General features: G+C 42.1%; 1 protein-coding gene across 5 annotated transcripts in view; it reads left to right on the plus strand.

The window, feature by feature from the left end:
- Positions 1-8473: 8473 nt before the first annotated feature.
- Positions 8474-22929, plus strand: part of LOC119659470 (maternal protein tudor) — a 37642-nt gene continuing 23186 nt past the window's right edge. For 4 of the 5 annotated variants that reach the window (XM_038067605.1, XM_038067766.1, XM_038067687.1 and 1 more), the window contains exon 1: positions 8475-9343. In XM_038067605.1, the coding sequence (XP_037923533.1) occupies positions 9050-9343 (294 nt within the window). In that variant the 5' untranslated portion in view covers positions 8475-9049. Of the gene's footprint in view, positions 9344-22929 lie in introns of all 5 variants that reach the window. The other variant, XM_038067935.1, reaches the window with a different exon arrangement.

Below are 22929 nucleotides of genomic sequence, written 5' to 3' on the forward strand. Positions count from 1 at the left end.
GGTCTTGAGAGTGATCCTGCTGCTTTTATCTGGCCTCGCACATTGGTCAGGGCCAGCCTAGTCAGTCTTATTAATTTCGTCGGTATACCGAATTCCCTCATGGCCGTGTACAGTTTTACCCTGGCTATGCTATCATAGGCGGCTTTAAAGTCGATGAACAGATGGTGCAACTGTTGTCCATATTCCAACAGTTTTTCCATCGCCTGCCGCAGAGAGAAAATCTGATCTGTTGCTGATTTGCCTGGAGTGAAGCCTCTTTGGTATGGGCCAATGAAGTTCTGGGCGTATGGGGCTATCCGGCCTAGCAAGATAGTGGAGAATATCTTATAGATGGTACTCAGCAACGTGATACCTCTATAATTGCTGCACTGTGTGATATCTCCCTTTTTATGTATGAGACAGATTATGCCTCCCTGCCAATCGTCAGGCATTGATTCGCTGTCCCATACCTTGAGCACAAGTTGATGAACCACTTGGTGTAACTGGTCGCCTCCATATTTAACCAATTCGGCTGTAATTCCATCGGCTCCTGGCGACTTATGATTTTTTAGCCGATGAATTGCACGGACTGTTTCTCCTAAACTTGGTGGTGGCAGTATTTGTCCGTCGTCTTCAGTTGGCGGGACCTCCAACTCGCCGATGTTCTGGTTGTTCAATAGCTCATCAAAGTACTCAACCCATCGCTCTAATATGCCCATTCTGTCGGAAATCAGATTTCCCTCTTTGTCTCGGCAGGATGAGCATCGAGGTGTATAAGGCGTCATCCTGCTGACTTGTTGGTAAAACTTCCGCGCCTGGTGCGGTTGCTCCCTGTACTTTTCTAGTTCACAGACTTGTTGGTTCTCCCAGGCTTCCTTTTTCCGTCTGTGAAGTCGCTTCTCCGCTCGATGGAGTTCGTGTTAAGTCTCTGCGCGTGCCCGCGTTCTTTGAGAATGCAACATTACTCGGTATGCGGCATTCTTCCGTTCCGTTGCTAGCTTACATTCATCGTCAAACCAGCCGTTCCGACTCTTTTTGCCAAGTATATTTGTGGCCGTATCCATGATAACGTTCTTCAGGTGGTTGTGAAGATCATTAGTTGATGCTTCATCTCCAGGTCCTCTATTGACTGCGGTTATTGCGGCATCCATTTCCCTCTTATAGGTGTCGCGGAGGGTTGTGTTGTGGATGGCTTCAGTGTTCACTCTCACCTGATTGTCAGAGGGGATTCTAGGTGGTATTGTTATTCGAGCTCGGAGCACCATGCCAACGAGATAGTGATCCGAGTCTATATTGGCCCCCCTATATGTTCTGGCATTCATCAAGGCTGGGAGGTCGCGGCGTTCGATCAACACGTGGTCAATTTGGTTGAAAGTGGCCCCATCTGGAGAGGCCCAGGTATGTTTGTGGACCGCTTTCCGCGCAAACCAGGACTTACAACAACCATTTCGTGTGACCCTGCTAATTGAATAGTCCGCAGTCCGTTATCATTTGTTTTTTCGTGTAAGCTATGGGAGCCAACGTATCGCCTGAATACGGGCTCCTTCCCTACTTGGCTGTTAAAATCCCCAAGTATGATTTTGATATCATATCTGGGACAGGCTTCGAGGGTTCTTTCTACTGCCTCGTAGAAGGTATCCTTCTCCGACTCTGCAGTCTCCTCTGTAGGGGCGTGAACGTTTATGAGGCTTATATTTCTAAACTTGCCTCGCAAGCGCAGAGTGCATAGCCGTTCGCTTATACTTTGAAAGCCGATAACAGCAGGTTTCATTTTTTGGCTGACTAAGAAACCTACTCCGAGCACATGGTTTACTGGATGGCCGCTATAATATATGGTGTAGTGGCTCTTCTCCAGGAAACCGGTCCCTGTCCATCGCATCTCTTGCAACGCTGTTACATCAGCCCTATATTGGGACAGGGTATCGGCTAGCTGCTTATCAGCTTCATCTCTGTACAGGGAGCGCACGTTCCATGAGAAAATGCGCAAATCGTTGTTCCTTTGTCGTTGCCGGGTCCGTCGTTTTAATATCCGTCCTATCCGAGGCTCCTGTTGTGGCTTCGTAACGGTTGTTTTCCGTGTAGGGTTGTCAGCCCTACCCAACCCCCAACCTGGAGGACCAGTTGGTACAATTTGTCCCGTTTTTAGGCGCGGGAGACTCGCCTTCATCCTTCTCCGTCTGCAGCTTTTCGTCAAGAAAGAGCTCCCAGCGGTCACCACGTGGAGGTGGAGATAGGGTTTGGTAGTAGAGCTGTTGGTGTTGGTTCAGCAGGCATTTCCCAGGTTTTATGCTCCATCGTGGGTACCAATCCACGTTTCGCCCCGGGACCTATACTACCCTTTGACCACTAGTGTCCCAACAATTATGTAGAGCATTCGCATCGCAACCTATTAAGAGTTTGAGACCAATTCATTCTGCATACACCACCAGATCCCTACGTTCTTGCGTCGATGGAGGATGCAAAGAATCATAGGGTAAATAAGCGGAGGCAACTATGATGTTTTTTCTCTCGCCATTTATCTAGTATTGTATGATGACCGTAGCTAAGTCCTGGGAACAATATTGTTGTGGCGCGGCAGGATCTGCAGCATTCGAAATTTATTTCGAATGTTGCGGATGCGGACGGATAGATGGCGCGGAACTCTCTACTCACTCATTTTGGAACGCACCAAGGGAGTGGAGAATTAGCGGTGGAAAAATGCCGTTGGTTGGGACAGTAAGGACCGTATGGAAATAAGCCGGTCTCTTCGGTTTCCAACCGCGGCGGCGTACACACGAATTGCAAAGATCCAGTTGGTATGCCCAAATTCAGAAAGTGATCAAGTACTGTACGCGCATCTTGTGATAAAGTTAAATAAAGTTAATTTGTTGTGTTTTAAATATACGAATTTAATTTATTGCCAAATTGTCTCAGCATAGTTGCCTCTAACCGTCTTGACATCAGGACGCAAGCTCTCGGTCTTATGGATCTTTCGTCGTAGAGGATCCTAGCCCCCTTTACTGATCCAATGCCACAGATTCTGTTAAATCGAACCCACGGTTCTTGCACCAGAAAGATATAGGGGAAATCCTGTAGTTTTGTCATTCTCGCTGCCAACAGGTAGGAGGGAGCTTTGGCATGCTGCAGGCTGATTTGACCAATCTTTATGTTTTTCGACATAAACTTAGTCTATTGTCTTATGGAAAACAGTTAGAAGCGTATGCATCCTCTTTAATCTGGCCCTGGAAAAAGTGATTCGCGATACAGATGTTATGCGGAAGTGATGTTTTTCAGCATTTAGCTTACACCGAACGAGTCTATACAAGCTTTTCGAAATATGCTCGCCGTCTTGGAGGAAAGATTAGAAACGCGGAAGGGAGAATCCTAGTCGAAGGAAACTTTAACGCCAGAGCATTCGAATTGGGCATGCCTCAATCAGTTTCCCGAGGCACACAAATTTAGAAATGACCGCCAGAACAGGACTTATTGTCCTAAATACCAGTCGCACTCCAAATTTTCGACGCCCCGGTCGAGAGTGTCAGCAGTCCAACAATGGAAGGCACTAGAAGATTTCACGGCCAGTGATCTTCAGTACATTTCCTTCAAAATAACAAACGGCTCTTCCTAATGTTCTGCCGTCCGGCAAGCACCTATCCTAAATTTGTTGAAGCTCTCAAGGGAGGTTAATCAGTGCAGGCTCAGATAGAAGAACTACAAGTGAATCGCTAGTTCATTCAACAGTGAGCCTTTTTACCACAGCTTATAATGCATCAGCTCCCAAAAGGAAGCTGCGTTCCGGGAAATTACCTGTGCACTACTGGGCAGCTGATATTGCAGCCCTCGAAAAAAATTGCCTCAAACTTCGGCGGATTGCTCAGCGCACAAGAGGCCAAGACGAGGTGACGTTTAGAACCGCAGAGTATAAGAGTGGAAAAAAGGAACTCCGCCATCAATAGACAGGCAAGAGCTAATCAAGGACGTAAACAGATAGCCATGGGGCCTCGGGTATAAACTGGTTTCCCAAAAACTCGGTGCCCATCGGTCACATTGTCCTTCACTGAAAAGGAACTAAAGTCCATGAAGGACAAAGAACCACCAGGGCCGGGTCGTATTCAAAGACAAGTGTTGAAACACTGGTTTTTTTTTCTTCCTGCTGCAAGGTTGTGAGACTTGTGCTGATAAGCAAGGGCAAAGGCGACCTAGCAGTTCCGTCAGCTATCGTCCGCTAGATACAGCGGGGAAGCTGCTTCAGAAGCTCATAAAGCCACGACTAACTGACACAATATTCGCATTATGTGCTGAGGGAGACTACTCACCAACACAATATGGTTTTAGAGTGGGCGATTCACAATTGATGCCATTGAGGGAGTGGTCCAAGCGGTAAAACGGGCTGAGGCACACAGTCGCCGCTGTCGGCGAGTGGTGCTCCTTGCGACCGTTGACATAAGAAACGCTTTTAATTCTGCAAAGTGGTGCGACATGCTTGAGGCACTGGAAAATCGTTCCCATACTCCAGGCTACCAATTGCAGATGTTGAGTAACTATTTGGAGCACTGTGCTCTACTCTACGACATCCGGGAAGGAGAGCACAAAATGAAAGTAACACCGGGGGCGGCTCAGGGATCTACCCTTGGACTGGATCTTTGGAACGCTTTATACGATAGTCTTCTTCGACTCGAGATGTCTGAGGAATCGCATCTGGTCGGATACGCGGGCGGTGAAATACTTCGGCATCATGATAGACACGAAGATGAGTTTCTTCTTGGGATTTGCTGGCTGATGTCCAACGTTGGATGTCCCTTATCCAGCAGGCGTCGCTTGCTGATGAGCGCGGTTCACTCTGTCCTCTTTTGTGATTCCGAAATATGGGCTGACTCCCTCAGTAAAGAAATCTACCGTAAGCACCAAGAAGAGAAAGACCGTACTGTCTGTGCATGGATGCGATCTGGATAAATCGAAAGCACGGTAAAGCTGACTATTACCTAACCCAGTTGTTCAGCGTACACGGGGATTTTCAATCGTACCTGCAAGCAATCGGGAAATCACGGTCGTCTAACTGTTTTTATTGCAAGGACGTAATGGATGATGCCTGTCACACCTTTTTCTTCTGCAGAAGGTGGGAGCGGCATCGCTATCACCTTTTGATGAAAGGGTGTGATGAGTCGCTGGACATCATAATTGAGGCCATGCTACAGAGCGAAGACACGTGGAATCGAGTAGCACGTTACATTCAAGGCATTCTTAAATCGAAAAAGAAGGAAATGTATAGGAGAAATGCCAGGGTAGCTGAGGTTCACTGAATCCAGAGGTTCTGCTCCTATACTGTTAGGCCTGTCCTGAGGTAATGTGTCAAATGGTACCGGGTCAAAGTCCTAGACGCTCAGGGGTGTCTGAGGCAGGAGTCCGGCACTCCCCATACATGCAAAATTTTGTTCAACGTATATAGTCATATGGGGTATCAAATGAAAGCACCCAATGAGTACTTTCCGAAACTGATATCAGTTTTGATATCGATTGTAGGTGAGACAGGATTCATTCTCGGAAACTACCCATACCAAAAACTGAAAAATTCAGGTAATGCGCTATGAAACCTAGGCCTCAAAATATGTCCCATTCCGATTGCTGCTCAAATAAACTTACTGATAGTATATTACTAGATTTTAGCAATTAACTGAAAAACCATCTTAAGGTCATCCTAGGATGCACCGGCATAGAGTACAGTATCATACATCCGCATGCCAAGTTTCATGAAAATCCGGATATTAATGTTGAAGTTATGGCAGTTCAGACTTGAATTTCAATTTTGTCGCAATGCTGGCTTTCTAATAAAATAAAATACAATTGATTTTTTCCTAAAAGGGGATATATTATTTATTTGTATATACATACTTCGAGCTCAAATTGTGCCCTTCTTCAGTACCCAATCAATCACGATATTAATTACTATTCTGCTCTATAAATATTAAATTTACAATTGGGATCTTTTAATTGCTAACAGATGTCTCACTTCCCACCTCTGTCAAAAGCTTCGATTTCACGTGTCCGTGTCGTAGTTCAATCTGTTCCCTCCTGATTCCCTTAAGATTGCCAAGCTCTCTGGCACGTCCAACTCCCTTCACGGGATTCATGTTTTTATTTCCGGTCTTTAGGAGATCCCAGTCTGTTTTTGAGCTGGTAAACCCTACCATGTTGATGTTTAGTTTCACTGAAGCCGCAGATATGTGTGACCCCTATTCTTCTTTTCCCTTCCAAGTTATTAACAAGGGATGTCATTGTCCTTTTCTAAATCTTTCAGCACTGAGGGGCATGGTGAACAATCGGTGGCTCATGGCATGGAAAGGAGCCATTTTATGTGAATGGGAGTGCTTCAAATTATCTGGTATCGTTCGCTGCGTGTTTGTAGGCTTCCTATAGATATCAAACGAGATTCCCTTTTCCTCTCTAATGATCCTTAAATCAAGAAACAGAAGTTCTCCATTGTCCTCTCCCTCCATTGTGAATCTAAGCTTCCGATATACCTTATTCAGGACCTCCATCTCATCCACTTTGTCTTCATGGACACTGGTGAAAATGTCATCTACACACCTTGACCAGATCTTTGGGGGCAGGTATTTGAAATGTAGATCATTCTTAATATGTCACTAAAGGGTGAAGGGGAGTTCTCCATTACCAGCCCTCTGGTTCCTTTGCAGAACTTCCTTTTGAATGTCAGGCACCTCTCCGACATGCATACTTCGCAAGTTTCATGAGCATCCCTGTTTCTCTTTTCCACGCCTAGAATGTGGGAGTTTTCCTCAGTAGCCACTCCTACCGCTACAGAAACGCCTCCTTCGGTGGGATGTTTGAAAACAAGGCCTTCACGTCGAATGACACTAGTTGTTCTTCCGGTGTCATAAATTCCACATCGTTTAGTCTCCTGACGAGGTCCTTCCTATTCCTGATGACTTTTCCAACAAATACTCCTTCCAGTTCCTTAAGCCTCAAAAGCCACTTGGCGATATTTTATGTGGGTGAGTTTGTGGCTGTTATAATTTCCCGGAATTCGTTGCCAGGTGTGTGGATCTTTGATAGACCTTTTATTATTGACAATATGGGGTTGAGCATCCGAAGCTTGGAGTCTCAACAATGTGGTGGCATTCCTTTAATACTTTTCCCACCCTTTTAATAGAATCCGGCAAAGATCAAGCAAATTTACTGCATCCTAAGTCATGCAAATAAGATGCTGATGTCATAATTAATGAAAATAATTGACATTCGAGTGAAATCTTAAAATTCCATTCTTGAAGAATTTATTCAATGTCTGTCTGTCCGAAATTCAAAATTTGGCAGCAACATTGGCAATAATATAGGACAAAATTCTGAGAAATTTGAGAGCAATAAAACTATTATTAACAAAGTTATTCTATAACAAAGTTTCGCATTTCAGGTAAATTTATTGCATTCTAAGACGTATATGAGGTCATTATCATATAAAGTGAACTTATATGAACGGAGGGACCTCTAGGGATGTTTTAGTTTTCCTTTTTTTTTAGTTATTTGCATATCAGTGTCAAATCCTCGAGGGAGACATGTGCGGGTAGTAACCAATATAATAGACATGTGCGTACCTCGTTACCAGCGGTTTTTAATTTACGTAGATGCTTTTGTGCACGGGGTAAAGTGGGTTAAATCAATTTATCAATGCGGGAATAGACAATGTTTGTTTATTTAGGATGGATATAGTATTTATTTATTTATTGTATTAAGTCGACTATTATCAGTGCTTTTCATCAAATTATTTGGGTAAATGGCTTTCTAGAAATAAAGGTTAATGGAACGGAACTGTCATGCACTCATCGCTCCTCACATAGGGAAACAAAAAACCTTTTATACCTGAAGCGTTAAGCTTCCGGTTTACGGACTTGTTTAGGTAGGAAAACCATTCTACTATTTTTTCAATTAGTTAATATCTTTTTGTCCACGATTTTATTGAGAACATATCTATCGTGTAAAAGAGAATTAGGCGTACCTTAATAATGTGTTTTGATAATATTAGGTGATTTAGTTGTCTACGAGAAATGTGCAACTGCATATATGTATTTCACACCCCTAGACATGACTGACATATGTCAAAATTATTAAAATAGAAAGCTTTTTTTCTGAGCAATCGTCGAAAATGCGTTAAAAGATTGGCCTCCGATTAATTGCGTTTTATATTCTGCTAGTTCCATATAATAATCCATTTGCTTGGCAATGCTGCTTATGCATTCACCAACCCCAAAAGTACATACATGTAGGTCAAAAACTGCTACCCGGAACTCACAAGTAAACAATCCAATTGTGTATTACGGTAACACTGCGGAATGCCGATTGGGATTCTTTATTTTTACTGGAAATAAACAAACAGATGTTTGAGTTCGAATAGTTGCCACACTTTCGAATTCCGAAAACGCCGGCCGGTATGCTATCCCGGAAAATTCGTACACTAGATTCCACAGTCCACACAAATTGCTTTCATTGTTCCACCAACACAAACCTACTCGCCGTTGGACGAGTGCATCTTTTTGTTTGTGTGCTGGCATTTTAGCGGAGTTTTGTTTTCTTTGACGAGCCTGACGGCCGCGATCACGGAATTCTTTATCAAATTCGAAACAAGGACGGATTGCATCCACCTCTCAAGTGTAATTTACGTGCTAAGCAAGTGCGCGCATTCACAGTGTTTACGTGCAATCAAATCGTTACGGAGAAGTGAATCCAATTAGTGGAAATTGGGGACGAAAAATTCCAGAGAAGCAGCGAAAGAAATAGCACGGCCCCACAGCATCGTGTCGAGTTCGGGAGCATTCTCTGCAACGCGTTTGGATTTTGACACTTTGGCGTGAGATTCGCCGGGACGGGTTTCACGGTGCCCGGAAGCGGCAGAGCTTTCGCGCGGGATCCTCGTGAATAATCGGCTACACCCCCTGCGATGGTACTTCGCTGCCAAGGAGAGGGACTCCGAATTGCGTAGCGAGCGTACCCACGGATTACGCCAAATTTCCAACCTCAAACCGGGCGGGCGAGAGCCGCGAACTTGCTCAGGACGCCAGCAACACCTTCGCCGGCCGATAAGATGCTTGTCACGCACGTGCAGGCCGTGGGGCCCTTCTTGCGGGTATTTGGACAGTTAGACGGGGAAAGAACGCAGGAAATACAGGCGGCGATCAACTCGGTCATCGCGCTTATAAGCCAAACAAATCCCTCGCCGGTGCCGAAGCTGGCGGAGCTCCCCGTGGAGACAATCTGCCTGGCTCGGTTCATGGGCAAACAGTTCAAGCGGGCGCGCATCATCGGACACCGGGGCCCCAACGAGGTTTTTGTGCAGTTCATCGATTACGGAAACGAGTTCAACGTGAAGATTCATGAGGTGAGTGCTGCCGCTTTCCTATTGGAACCTCGTCCCAAGTGCGGCGCTCGAGCGCGCAATCTCGCGGCCTAGAATTGATGCCTCACGTCTGAAAAATTCGGAATCGCAACGTCTTCATTTCGTTAATTTCTTTCTTTAATTAAAGCCAAGCGATCGACCCAACTGGAAAGTTCCGTTCATCTGATCACCTATACAAGAACGAAACGGGAAAGGTTCCTATTGGGAACGCAGGTAGAGCTGTTTACCGACTTCGCTACCTGAAAATTCAAACCAGATGAATAGATTTAGATAGATCTTCCCTGCGAAGTGAGCGAAAAAGACCTTTTAAGAGCGAGAAATCAACGGTTGAAGCCGCGGGTAACTAACGAAACGAATTCTATTCTGAGATATAAATGGCAATTGTGTGTTGACAAATGTGATCACAAACAATTGAATATTATCTACACCTGTCCAAATCGGAAAATTAGATAAACATTTTAAATATGTTTACCGCGAATGAGTCGGATAAGCACGATTGACTCTGGTGCGTTTCATAACTACAGGGCAACCTCTGATTTGGCCAATTTAACTTTTAGGAAAAAATTTACCTAAAAGATGTTTTTGTTCTGGAGAAGGTCCTTCTAAATTCCTTGTCAACATACCAGGTGTACTCCTAATTAATTTCCGTTTTTTTTTGTGAATAAGACACATAATTCCAAGAGAACCGTAATAGTTATTTTATTCGAAATATTTTCCATCGCTTTCTACACATTTCCCCCACCTTTCTGGTAATTTGTGAATACCACACCATCAAAATTGACTGTATTGGGAGTTGAACCATTTAGTGAGCCATTTCCGCAAATTTCCGGAGGAGTCGAAGTGCTTCTCAGAAAGTGCGTGGCCCAATGAGGCAAAGAGGTGGTAATCCGATGGGGCCAGGTCTGGTGGGTAAGCCGCATGGTTAAGCACTTTCGACTTAAGCAATGGTGCATTGTCGTGGAGCAAAATCACCTTCTGTCTTTCTCGATATTCTGGTCGGTTCTCTGCAATCGCTCGACTTAAATCTTTAATCTTTGTTGTTTGTAGCGAACGGCGTTCACAGTTTCACTAGGTTTCAGCAGTTCAAAATAGATCACACCAGTCCGGTTCCGCCACGCACACACACAGCATGACCTTCCGACCGTAACGATTTGGTCGTGCCGTCGATGTCGATGCTTCATCTGGACTCACTCACGATTTGTTCCGTTTAGGGTTCTCCAAGACAATCCACTATTCGTCGCCCGTAATAATTCGATGGAGAAAAGACTTTCTTTTGTACCGTTGAAGCAGCATTTCACACGTCACTTTCCGGTTCTCCATTTGTCTCTCGGTCAGTCCATGCGGCACTTTCCATACTTCTAAATTTTTCCCATGGCTCGCAGACGTTTCGAAATTGCTTGCTGTTGAACTCCCAACATATCTGCAAGTTGTTGTTGCGTTTGCGTGCTATCTTCATCCAATAATGCTTGCAATTCGGCGTCATCAAACGATTTTCGCTTGCCGGAGCGTGCGGCGTCGTTCAGGTCGAAATATCCACTTTTGAATTGTCGAAACCACGTTTCACATGTTCGAAGTGTTAATGTACGATCGCCATAAACTTCCACAAGTGCACAGTGGCTCTCGGACACTTTTTAAGGCTTTGTGTAAACACAAAACCTTATTAAAATCGGTTTACGGTCTGTCTGTCTATCTGTCCGCCACGCATTTTTCTTGGAGACGGTTATAGCGATTGACACCAAATTTGGTAGAAAGGTGGGAACTGTGAACGCTCACACATACAGTGAGTTATATCCTTTTACGTTGAATTTAAGGGGGGGTCCCCATACATACAAAAGGGGGGTGTGCATTTTTTTTTCATCAAATATAGTCATGTGGGGTATAAAATTAAAGGTCTCGATTAGTATTTTTCGAAGCCGGTCTTGGTTTTGACATTTCTTGGAAACATAGGGAGTGCGGTGGGTTGAAAGTGATCATTTCCTTAAGGGGGCCATTCTCAGAAACTACTAAACCGAAAAATTTGAAAAAAATCAGGAGGCTGTCACTATATGGTGCCTTGACTCCGAAATACCTTTCATACCGATATCTGTTCAAAGAAAGTTAATAATAGTATATTACTATAATTTTTTTTTAATTGGCTGGAGACCCCCCTTAAATTCATCCTAACGGCACGAAATTCTGCAGTGATGTAGGCTATAATGTAGAGCATGATCATGCCAAGTTTGATGGAAATCGCACTATTACTAACAAATTTATAATACGTCGAAGTTGTTGCTTCTTTGAAAATTGAAGACTATCAATGTCAATATCACCCTAAAGTGAACATATGCATATATTACGTGCTACGTACTAAAAAATACACAAGACCTTTCGTACCTGAAGCGTCCAGTTTCCGGTTTCCCGACTTGTTTTTTTCCTTGATTGAACATGAAAAGCAATGCATGGCGCATATGCTCGAAATTCGGTATGTACGTCGACATATTTGACGCGCAATAAAAACTTGCTGGAGGATTTTTTTGGGGAAACGTCAACGCAGTTTAGACACTCGACAACAACTGAATAAAATGACTGGTATGTGTGACACAGAACATAGAATGCCTTCTATCGAAAAAAACCGAAATTAATTAAGAGTACACCTCGACAGCGTGAAAGTGGTAAATACCGGAAATTCGACCGTTTCATAACAATGAAATCAATGAAAAGTTAAGCCAAAGGCTAATAGACATCTACTAAGAACCTACGAGCATTGCAGCAAGTTTGAAAATGTGGTCTTTCATGCTGCCAGTAAGGTTTTTTAATAAATTAGAATTGAATGGTACTCCACGCTACTAGTATTACCATAAAGTAATGGGTTGTAAAATGCTATGAGCAGAGTTGGGGAAAATTCATAATCATGATTACGTGATAGTAATCATAATCAAGCACTCGTGATTATAATTCTAATCATGTGCTCATAATCTCATCTGAGCTCTGGAAAGCGAAGAGCTGGAACCCAACACTGGCTCAGTGAATTCTTTAATCAGGTTATTCAGAAAGGAAAAACACTATCTGACTGGCAAGAAAGTACCACTGTTCCAATATGGAAAAAGAAAGGTAGTCCAGCAGAATGTTCAAACTACCGTTCGAATCGGTTACTTTCCCATACCATGAAGATTTTTGAACGCATTCTTAACAACCGTATTCGCGAAATTGTTGAAATAACCGTGAATCAAGCCGGAGTTGTCAAAAACTACGGAACTACTGACGCAATACACGCTGCGCGGTTCCTCATGGAGAAACACCGTGCGTAACATCGCCCTCTTTACATTCCATTTCTGAATCTAGAGAAAGGCGTTTGACCGTGTGCCACACGAACTCATCTGGTATGCTTTATGGCAACACTTAGTTCCATAAGAGCTCGTGCCCTAGGTTGAATTGCTTTACCACGATCCGAAAAGTAAAGTTCGAAGTATGGCCGGTGTCATGTCTCTGTTGGTGTTCTCCAAGGAAGCGCCCTCTCACCACTCCTCTTTGTTCTTGTTATGGACACCGTCACACGGGCTATCCAACGTCCAGCGCCTTATACATTGCTTTATGCAGATGATGTTTTAAACAAACTGGGATTTCTCTAATTGTCAATGGAATTATGATTGCCGCACTTAACCTGGAATTGCTGTAACAACGTTGGATGACCACTGCCATGCTTATCTGCATGGAACACCCGCGGCTGTGATTTCGATGCAAGCCAAATAATTCACTCCAGTTGCATTTTTGTCAAACTATGAATTGCTGTGTTGTTGCCGTGCGTGGAAAGTATCAAGTCAACCCCGTATTTTTTCGAATTCATTGTTCCCGACTGAGTTCCTTTTTCCCAATCGTAAATAACAATTTGGTCGTCTTCCTTCTAAGAGTTTGAAAGGTCCAACGATGAGGAACGCGGAAGTACAAATTGTCGAAATCAACTCTAATGAGGCTTTGCTTTGAACGTTTTGAACGTTGTTTGTAGATGTTACTGGGACGACACTATCGCACCCGCATATAAGTGTAAATGTTTGATCAGAATGATTTATACATATCGATACTATCTACGAACAAACTCCACGGCTAGGCAAGTACGAAAAAAATCCACTAATGGCGGGTAATAAGATAAAATTAGTCAAAACCACCGAACAGCGTGTACTTTCTACGACGGTTGGAGCAGAATAGACCGGTTTCCATGCGGTCTCTTTGCTTCCAACAAACGGAACGCTGGCTTTCCCGTCTCGTGGCGAGTTCAAATAAGCCACGGAGCGTGGCGGCGGCTTCATCTATCCGCTCGCATTAACAACATTCGAAATTTATTTCCAATTGCGCCACAATGTTTTTCTAGCATCTAATAGCAAAAATGATCTCGAGCAACTTGTCCAAAAATGGAACGATCGACTCATGCAACACGGTCTCAGATTGAAGCTAAACAAAACTGAATTTTTGACGACCGATCCCCATGAAACAGGCACAATAACTGTCAGCGGCAGTGATCTGCCCAGAACTGAGCGATTTAAATACATCGGGTCAACGTGCCAACGAGCCAATGGATAACTGCGTTATGATATTGCTACACGCATTAACGCAACCTGGATGAAGTGGCGTTCCACAACTGGTGTTCTTTGTGATCGACGTATCAACGAACGTCTTAAATCTCTGTTGTTCTCTACGATTCTGACTGTTGGCCAACTATAAAAGACAGTGAACGGCGTCTAGCGGTAATGGAGACGAAGATGTTGATCACATCCGAAATGAGGATAACCGCGATCGATATGGGGTTGCACCGATCGTGGAATCATGCGAAAGAGAGAGAGGGGGTAGAAGGTGTTTTGCATAATATTCTTGTAGCTTACAACTCTGATGGCAATTTCATGATTCGCAACAATAGAAGGAAGAGACAGTAACTACAACAAATGCGGTTAGTGGGTTGATTTTGAGTTTAGTAAGGGGGAGGAGGGGGTTATTTATTACAATTAAGTACATTTGAGGCTAACGCCCACTCGGAACGGCACAACACCACAGAATATTGCGTGGTGTATTGGCAGGATACGCGTATTAAAAACACTATTAGACTATTAGTGTCCGGATAGCTGAGTGGTTAGAGCGCAAGGCTGTCGTACGGAAGGTCGCGGTTCAAATCTCACTGGTGGCAGTGGAATTTGTATCGTGATTTGACGTCGGATACCAGTCGACTCAGCTGTGAATGAGTACCTGAGTCAAATCAGGGTAATAATCTCGGGCGAGCGCAATGCTGACCACATTGCCTCCTAGTGTACCGTAACGGTCTTGAATGAAGTGCTCTAACACACTTCAAGGCCCTGATCCAACATGGATTGTAGCGCCAACGATTATTATTATTATTATTATTAGACAAATGTCTGTACCTGTTCTAGATAAATGTCGGTCTGTCTTTATAACAGACAACCATTTATGTTTGCGTTAGAAAAATGTCTGCCTCAGACATCAGACAGTCGAATAAGTGTGTTTATGTCAGAACAATTTTTCCATCTGAAGCGCATATCACGACACTTACCAAATACACCATATATATGTATGTATGTTTATGAACTGGGAATATTAGTCTACTTGTGCGCATTCCAATCCACAATTTCGGCTTGCTACGCATTTGCTCGTAGATAGGTTTATATGTATATGCCCATATCGGGAATCGGAAACGGTTTCATGCCTATGACTCTAAGAAATGAAGATGAACGGTTGAGGGAACTATACTGGGCGGGGCTACCAGGGATCGAGCAGTCCAGGGTGCTTATTGGGGATACGAACCCATGCGCACAAAGGATTGCTTAAACCTCACCAAAAAGAACTTCCGAATCATAGTGGAAACTCTCACTAGTCATTGTCGGCTGAACTATCACCTAGGGAAGCTAGGGATATCTACGGACACTGCCTGCAGGTTTTGTGAGGAGTATGACGAAACCTTTATACACATCCTGGGATAGTGTCCGGCACTTGTGCAAACTAGGTCGATGCATCTGTGAGAACACTTAATACCAGATGCAAAGCTGAAAGATCTGGAAGTAGGGAACATACTAAAGTTCCTAACGGTTACAGGCCTGCTTGAGATACTATGATCAATAGGTACACTATAACCAGTAAAAAGGGCACAATAGTTCTTCAAGGACGCGGTGCGACTTTCCCTTAACAGAATAATAATAATATGCCCACAAATGGGAACCAATCGATCTTATCCCCATTTCGGGACATCTATATGCGTACCCTGATGGGTTGTTTGCACTTTCCAGTTTGGAGCATATACATTAGGGTGAAGTGATCCTGTGTGGACTTTTTTTAGTTTTATTTTTTATTTTCAACGACATAGCCCCTACTTGCCTGTTTAAAGGAGCTCCAACACAGTTGAAAATCACAAAAAAAATCCTTTTTTTTGTCAATTTAGCTTTTATTATAGAAATTACTTAGGAAAATATAAAAAATACATAATTAAATATCAAATTGTTTCTTTGTATTGAAATTAGGCATAGTAGTCTTGTCCTAATGAAACCGTCTCGTTTATTTTCTCCGCAAACTGCACTTGAAGCTTCGGTCACCAACTTGATGCAGCGCTTCACAGCTTGCGTGTGGCATAGTTCTTTAATATTCTGAGATTTGCCGAGATCGTTCTTGACAATGACTTTCAAAGCTTCATCAAACACATTCAAAGTAAGAGGTGGCCCCGTTATCTCACAGTTTCGCCACGTAATAATGTCGGTATAATCTTTGGCATCGAAACTGAATGGCGGCAGCTTAAACGTTCGAAGTCCTCGAGCATTCTCTCAGCGGATAATTTCTCTGTCGTCTCCAAGCATAGCAATGAGAAAATTTTCTGGGTTACCGAAATACCCATTTCTTTGTATTACTTTGTCAATTATCAGTATCTTTAATACCTTTAGCAGAATCCGACTCAAATGTAATGTGCCCGAAATAGTCGCCTCCCGATAAAATCAGTTAATGCTTTTCCATCACCAGTTTTCTGGACCTGGGAGAACCAACAAGTCTGAACTAAAAATGTATAGGGAGCAACCGCACCAGCCGCGGAAGTTTTATCAACAAGTCAGCAGGATGAAGCCTTACACACTTCGATGCTCATCCTGCCGAGACAAAAAGGGAAATCTGATTTCCGACAGAATAGGCATATTAGAACGATGGGTTGAGCACTTTGATAAGCCACTGAACAACCAGAACAGCGGTGAATTGGAGGTCCCGCCAACTGAAGACGACGGATTAATACTGCCACCACCAAGTATAGGAGAAACAGTCCGTGCAACTTATCGGCTTAAAAATCATAAGTCGCCAGGAGCCGATGGAATTACAACTGAATTAGTTAAATATGGAGGCGACCAATTACACCAAGTGGTTCATCAACTTGTGCTTAAAGTATGGAACAGCGAATCATTGCCTGACCACTGGCAAAGAGGCATTATCATACATAAAAAAGGAGATATCACACAGTGCAGCATCACGTTGCTGAGTACCATTTATAAGATATTCTCCACTATCTTGCTAGGCCCTCCTGCAAACCAAACACGGGACAGCTCGTTATTTGTTGTATTTTGTCTTGAGACATTTTATTGTCTCCAAGGCAATATTTACTAAAATATAACAATAATTATTCAATTATGAATTCAGAAAATTGAAAATAAGACTCACATGATATATCTCGATCTTGGCTGTAAAATTCAAAATGTTAAACAAGTGAACTGCTGTAGGCTCGCGAGTTGAATAAATGTCATTCGATCAGTGTTAGAGTGTGAAGAGCGAAATGTGAAATCATCTCTCCACCACCTCACCATACGTGGGTCTCAACAGCACGTTTCAAAGTTGTTCTCATCTATCTTACACTAACACGGCATCGCTCAGGATGTAATTCAGCGTTCATAAAATATTTGTGGTTCTACGAGAAAGTTTTTGATTTTTTCGAAACTTTATGATGTTGGCATCTCTAAACATAACACGAGCCAACTGATTTTTAAGGTTTTGTTTGCAAAACAAAACCTTATTAAAATCCGTTCAATGCCTGTCTGTCTGTCTGCCACACGCACTTTACTCAGAAGCGGCTATACCGATTAGCAAAAAATTTGGTGAGAAGGTGGGAACTGTGGACACCCAGACATGCAGTGAGTGATATCCTTCTACGTTGAGATTTTGGGGGGTCCCCATAGATGTAAAAAGGGGGTGTAATCTTTTTTTCTTCACCGAATATAGGCGTAGGTCTCGATTAGTACTTTTCGAAGCCAATTTTGAGATTTTTCAGAAAGGAGTGGGACGGGTCGAAAGTGATGATTTCTTTAACGGACCCATTCTCAGAAACTACCCAACCGAAAAATCTGAAAAAAATCATGAAGCTGCCTCTATACGGTGCCCAAGCCTCAAAATATTTTCCATATCGATATCGGTTCAAATTAAGTTAATAATAGTATATTATCATGTTTTTGGGGAAATTGAGTAAAACCCCTCTTAAGTGTATCCCAGAGTTATAAAAGTTGGTAGTAGTATAAAATATAATAGCATATTATCCCCAAGTTTGATCAAAATCATACTATTAGTAACAAAGTTATAGTAGCCCAAAGTTGACTTTACCGTGTAAATTTACTGCAACTGAATATCACTATCACACTAAAGTGAGTAGTCACACATGCTATATGCATATTCATAACGGGCTACGTACAAATGGGATATTTCTACACTTAAATATACTCACAGAAGAAGCAAACACATCCTTTCATACCTGAAACGCCCAGCTTGCGGTTTCCCGACTAGTTTTGTGTTGTATCACTACAAAAAAGAGCAACTTTTTACAGATATTCCGAAGAGGTTATAAAAAAATTAAAAATCGCTCCACCCTAATACAAATATCTACGAGCGTGATGACAGCAAGCTGAAATGGTGAATTGAAATGTGTATAAACCAAGAATACTATCCAGAGGAAGTGAAAGTGAAGAATAAACTAATGTGTCGTAGACAAATTGAATCAGGTCAGAGCCGAACGGCAGCCGAGAAAATGTTATACAGGGTTGGGCCAGAGACGGATCTTTGCGGCATTCTAGATGTTAAAGGAAAGACATCGAACTTTTAATTTTCGGCGCTGACATAGAACTATCTGTCTTCGAAAAATAGCTGATAGCAAGTCTCATGATCGGAATAGAACATTCATTTTTCTTTTAAAAAAGTTCGCTTACCAACACGGAGCCAAACGCTTTTTCCAGCTCAAAAGTATAGGTAACCATGTTTTGTTATTGAGGTTTAGTCGTGTACTCATGGTATAGTAGAGGTAGAATTGGAGTCCAAACTATTGGCTAGGAATTGTCTTATTAAGATCCCATTGCTGGAAAAACTCAATTGTCCATGGTCTCTCAAATACATTGCTCGATTTAGATAATAAGAAAATGAGCTTATAATTCTCTCCATTCCCCCTCATGCGTTTCCGGCGTGAATGCGTGTCAATCGTACAGCCTAGGCCGATGTGCCCGAAGTTCTGGCAGTTAAAGCACTACACTTCTTCAACTGGGTTTACCTTTTTAAAAGCTGCCTTTTAATGAAGGATGTAATAATACTAACAACAATCCAATCGGATCAGGACCTCGAAGTGTGTTGGAGCACTTCATTCAAGACCGTAACGGTACACTACAGGATTACAGTATCCTGTAGGAGGCAATGTGGTCAGCATTGCGCTCGCCCGAGTTCATTACCCCTATTTGACTCAGGCACTTATTCACAGCTGAGTCGACTGGTATCCGACGTCAAATCACGATACAAATCCCACTGCTTCGACCTTTTGCACGACAGCCTTATGCTCTAACCACTAAGCCTGGAATAATTAGGGACTATGTTCTTAATGAAGAAGGGGTACTTGTTGTGGCGTTTAGCGTTCAGTCAAAATCTTTCCATGGCCCTCAACTAACTCCGCGAATATGAGAGATGAGGCGGCATCTGTTGAGTTGTCTCTGGCCTGGACGAAACCGTTGGTCATTCCTTCTCCTTTTTGATATCCTGCTTATTGGTCAGACATAAATGAAATAGGGAACCTTTAAGTGGGCCGTATGTCGGATTCGCGGAATCGAATTTTTTTTATGGCATCAATTGTATCTAGATATAGTGTAGAATATATGGGCGAAGTGATTATTTGATATTCGGAGTCGATCGAAAATTATAGTGTTAAACACGTGATAAGTCACATGCCAGATTTATGTCGATCGCCGTAATAAAGCTCGTATTTATCGGTCCGAATAACAAGAATTGAAGCCAAGATTGTACATGTGTTTCTTGATGACACCTAAGGTTTATGGACTAGGTATAGCAGATTAATGGTCAGTTAAGGTTTTATGGCTAAATTGGCTGCCACGGTAACCCAAAATCTATCTTTTTCTAATTCTTTAAAATTTTCAGGACTCATTCAGCAGTTTTTTTTTATTCATTGAAGAAGCCATGAAAAAACACTAAAACTCACAAAAAAAGTTTGACACGTCACCAAAAATTGAGCTTTTAATATTTTTTAATAATCCTAGTTTGCGGACTGTAGCTAAGCCTGTGCGTTAAAATGCCGTTTACTTTTTTTCTTTAAGATGATCGCACTGCCCTCTAGCGCGAAACACCTTTTTTTGTAGATGGATGTATAAATTGGTCTGTATTTCAATAATGAACTATGCGACCGGACTGGAAAAGTTACTATGCACGCTCAAGATATTATTAAATCTATGGTGAAAAATTCGCATTTGTATCTTTATCCAGGTCTTCACAAAAAAATTCTAAAAAAAACGGCCTTTGTGTTCGATTCGAAGATCGATTTTCTACCATCAATTGTATCCAGATATAGTGTAGAATATTTGGGCAAAGTGTCATGATATATATCGATCGGTGTAATGAAATGTAGATTGACCGGTATTAGCTTCGTTTGAATGTGATTTTTGAAGAAATCGAAAGTTTATAGACCAGATATAGCAGATTAATGGCCAGTTACGATTGGTGGTCAATAATCACATTTTAATTTTTAAGTGCGTTTTTCTCGAAATTATATATTAGAAATCGGGTACCACTATAGTTCAAAATCTATCCAACGAAATTCTTCGAAATTTTCACGACTTATTCAGAACATATTTCTACGGTTCACAAACTAGCATAATTGCGATTTATCGGCCATTCCATCCATCGGCTAGAATCGCTTCGATGTCTGTCCGTCACATCTCCTAAACCAATTGTTACGAAATTTGGTGAGAGAATGTGGTCTGTGAATCCCTTTACATATAGCAAATGGGGCCGTTTTGTATTGAGTTTGAGGGGGCCTTACTATACATGCGAATGGGAAGTGTACATTTTTTTCTTCGCCGAATATAGTCACGTGGGGTAGCAAATGAGAGTACTTTTTGAAACTGATAATTTTTTTGATACTGGGTTTAACATAGGGGAGTGAGGGCTCAATATGTGTGACCCAAAAAGTTCAATCGGTCTCGATTTCGGAACCAATCCAACCGAAAAATCTGAAAAAAATCACAATGATGTATCCATACGAAATTTATATGCATAGGGCATAATTTTGGAATTATTAACATATAACATATTAAGTTACAGAAGGTCAAAATTGTGTATTCAGGTCAATTGTGTATGCAGACACTCTCGGAAGTATACCGACCAGAACAATAAGTGTTGAAGGTGGGAAGGAGAGTAGAGTTGTAGGAGTACACGAAAGCTCATCTTGAGCCGATTTCATCTTTTAACGTTATCATCAGATTTTCCGCCAAAAATCAACTAGATTATTCATCGGCATGTTAATATTTGTTGAAATTCGCATTTTTCCCTTTATAATGGCTTGAATCTTTTCAATAGACTTTTCTACTCGGATTAATTTACGTAAAAACCTAGGACTTATAAAAGTCTACCCAGTGGGGGTCTAAGGCGAAGTGAAATACAGGATATCATAGCAAAAGAGGGTTGAATTTCTCTGTTGGCGTAACCGGGACCCAGCAATTGGAATGTCAGTAGCATTGGCTAATGAGAGCAAGCAGGAACACATGCAGAAATATTGTGGGCGTTTTGACTGGCAGTAATTCTCCAACTGGCCATATCCTGTAACGAGGAAACGAAATGTACGGAACATTTTCTATGTGAGGTTATCTCCGCTTTGGATGTAACAGACATATTTTTGGTATTGATGTGATTCAGTCACAGCGGGTAGCATCACAACCACTAAGCCTTTGTCCTGTTCGTAAGCGGTTCCGGCTCGTGTAGATCGAATCCGCTACTTTTCTTGGTCATAGGCTTGGTCCGCGTGGAATCGAGAGTCTCAAATCACCGTTTAGCGCCTCAAGCCAGCGCTGTTTCGGTGGGCTTTTATTCATTTCCCATCGACTTCGAAGTTCAGACCCATCTTAGCTAGCGAGTTCTTCACGGCGTGAATTTTATGACCATAAAATCAAGGATGCCTCTGGTGCAATTTTCCTATGATGGGTACAACTCCATATCAATCGCAGATATCATTTTGGACATAATCAGAAGAACTTTATGTTTACCCATAGATGATTCCGAGATTTTCCTACCAAGTCGGATATCAACAAATATATAGACAAAAAATATTTTTGTTTAAAGTAATTAACATAAAATATAATTTTTTTATCAATGCAATGAGAAATAATATTATATTTAGATTAGATAGAAAAATAACTTTTTCCTCAAATGATTCTATTGACTAGCTTATCATAAAAGGCAACTAAAAGGTATACAAATTTCTCGACAATATTATCGAGGAATTATCAACTTAGTGAAAATTCTATCGATATAAGCTGCACATCCGCGACCCTCCATTCACGGGCGTAGGGCTCTATCCATCTATCAAATTTATCTTATAAAAATAAAGTGCAAACCTGGTGGGGGTTGAGGAAAAGATGATGGAGAACATTTTTAAACTTCAGACAAGCGAAATTGCATTACAAAGCCGCCAACCAACGAGGGTGAACTTCATATTGCTCATCTCGTTGGATGGGAATGTTGTTAAGGTTTTGTCTGATACAAATGCCAAGTGTTATATACCTATGCTGAGAAGCAATCTTGTTTCGGTCTACTAGTTGGAATAGGTTTTCTGAATGTATTCTATACGTGAGCTACCAACCGCCTACAAAGAAGTGGCGAATTCAAGGTAGGGAGGAAAAGGATACGTTTCTGCGAAAATCATGTATTTCCTACTCTATTTTGGAAGGAAAAAGCAACTTGTATTTCATTTATATTTTCTGTTAAATTTTGAATCGAAAATAAATTTATATACAAATTTATGAACATCAGTTCAACCTCTGAAAGCAATCGAATAAATTACATGATCTGTGAGGGAAAAGTTACATCCGTGGTAGTTAAACATATTTTAAATTTATTTGCATTATATGAAACATTGATCCTGCAATGCAAAGAAACCAATGATTTGATCGTTTCGATTTCGGACTATATTTTCCGTACATTCGATGCACTGTGCGACGTCCCAAAATGACGTTCATCATCATCAACGGCGCAACAACCGGTATCCGGTCTAGGCCTGCCTTAATAAGGAACTCCAGACATCCCGGTTTTGCGCC

This window comes from Hermetia illucens, chromosome 1 (assembly GCF_905115235.1).
Source record: "Hermetia illucens chromosome 1, iHerIll2.2.curated.20191125, whole genome shotgun sequence".
Lineage (NCBI taxonomy): Eukaryota > Metazoa > Arthropoda > Insecta > Diptera > Stratiomyidae > Hermetia > Hermetia illucens.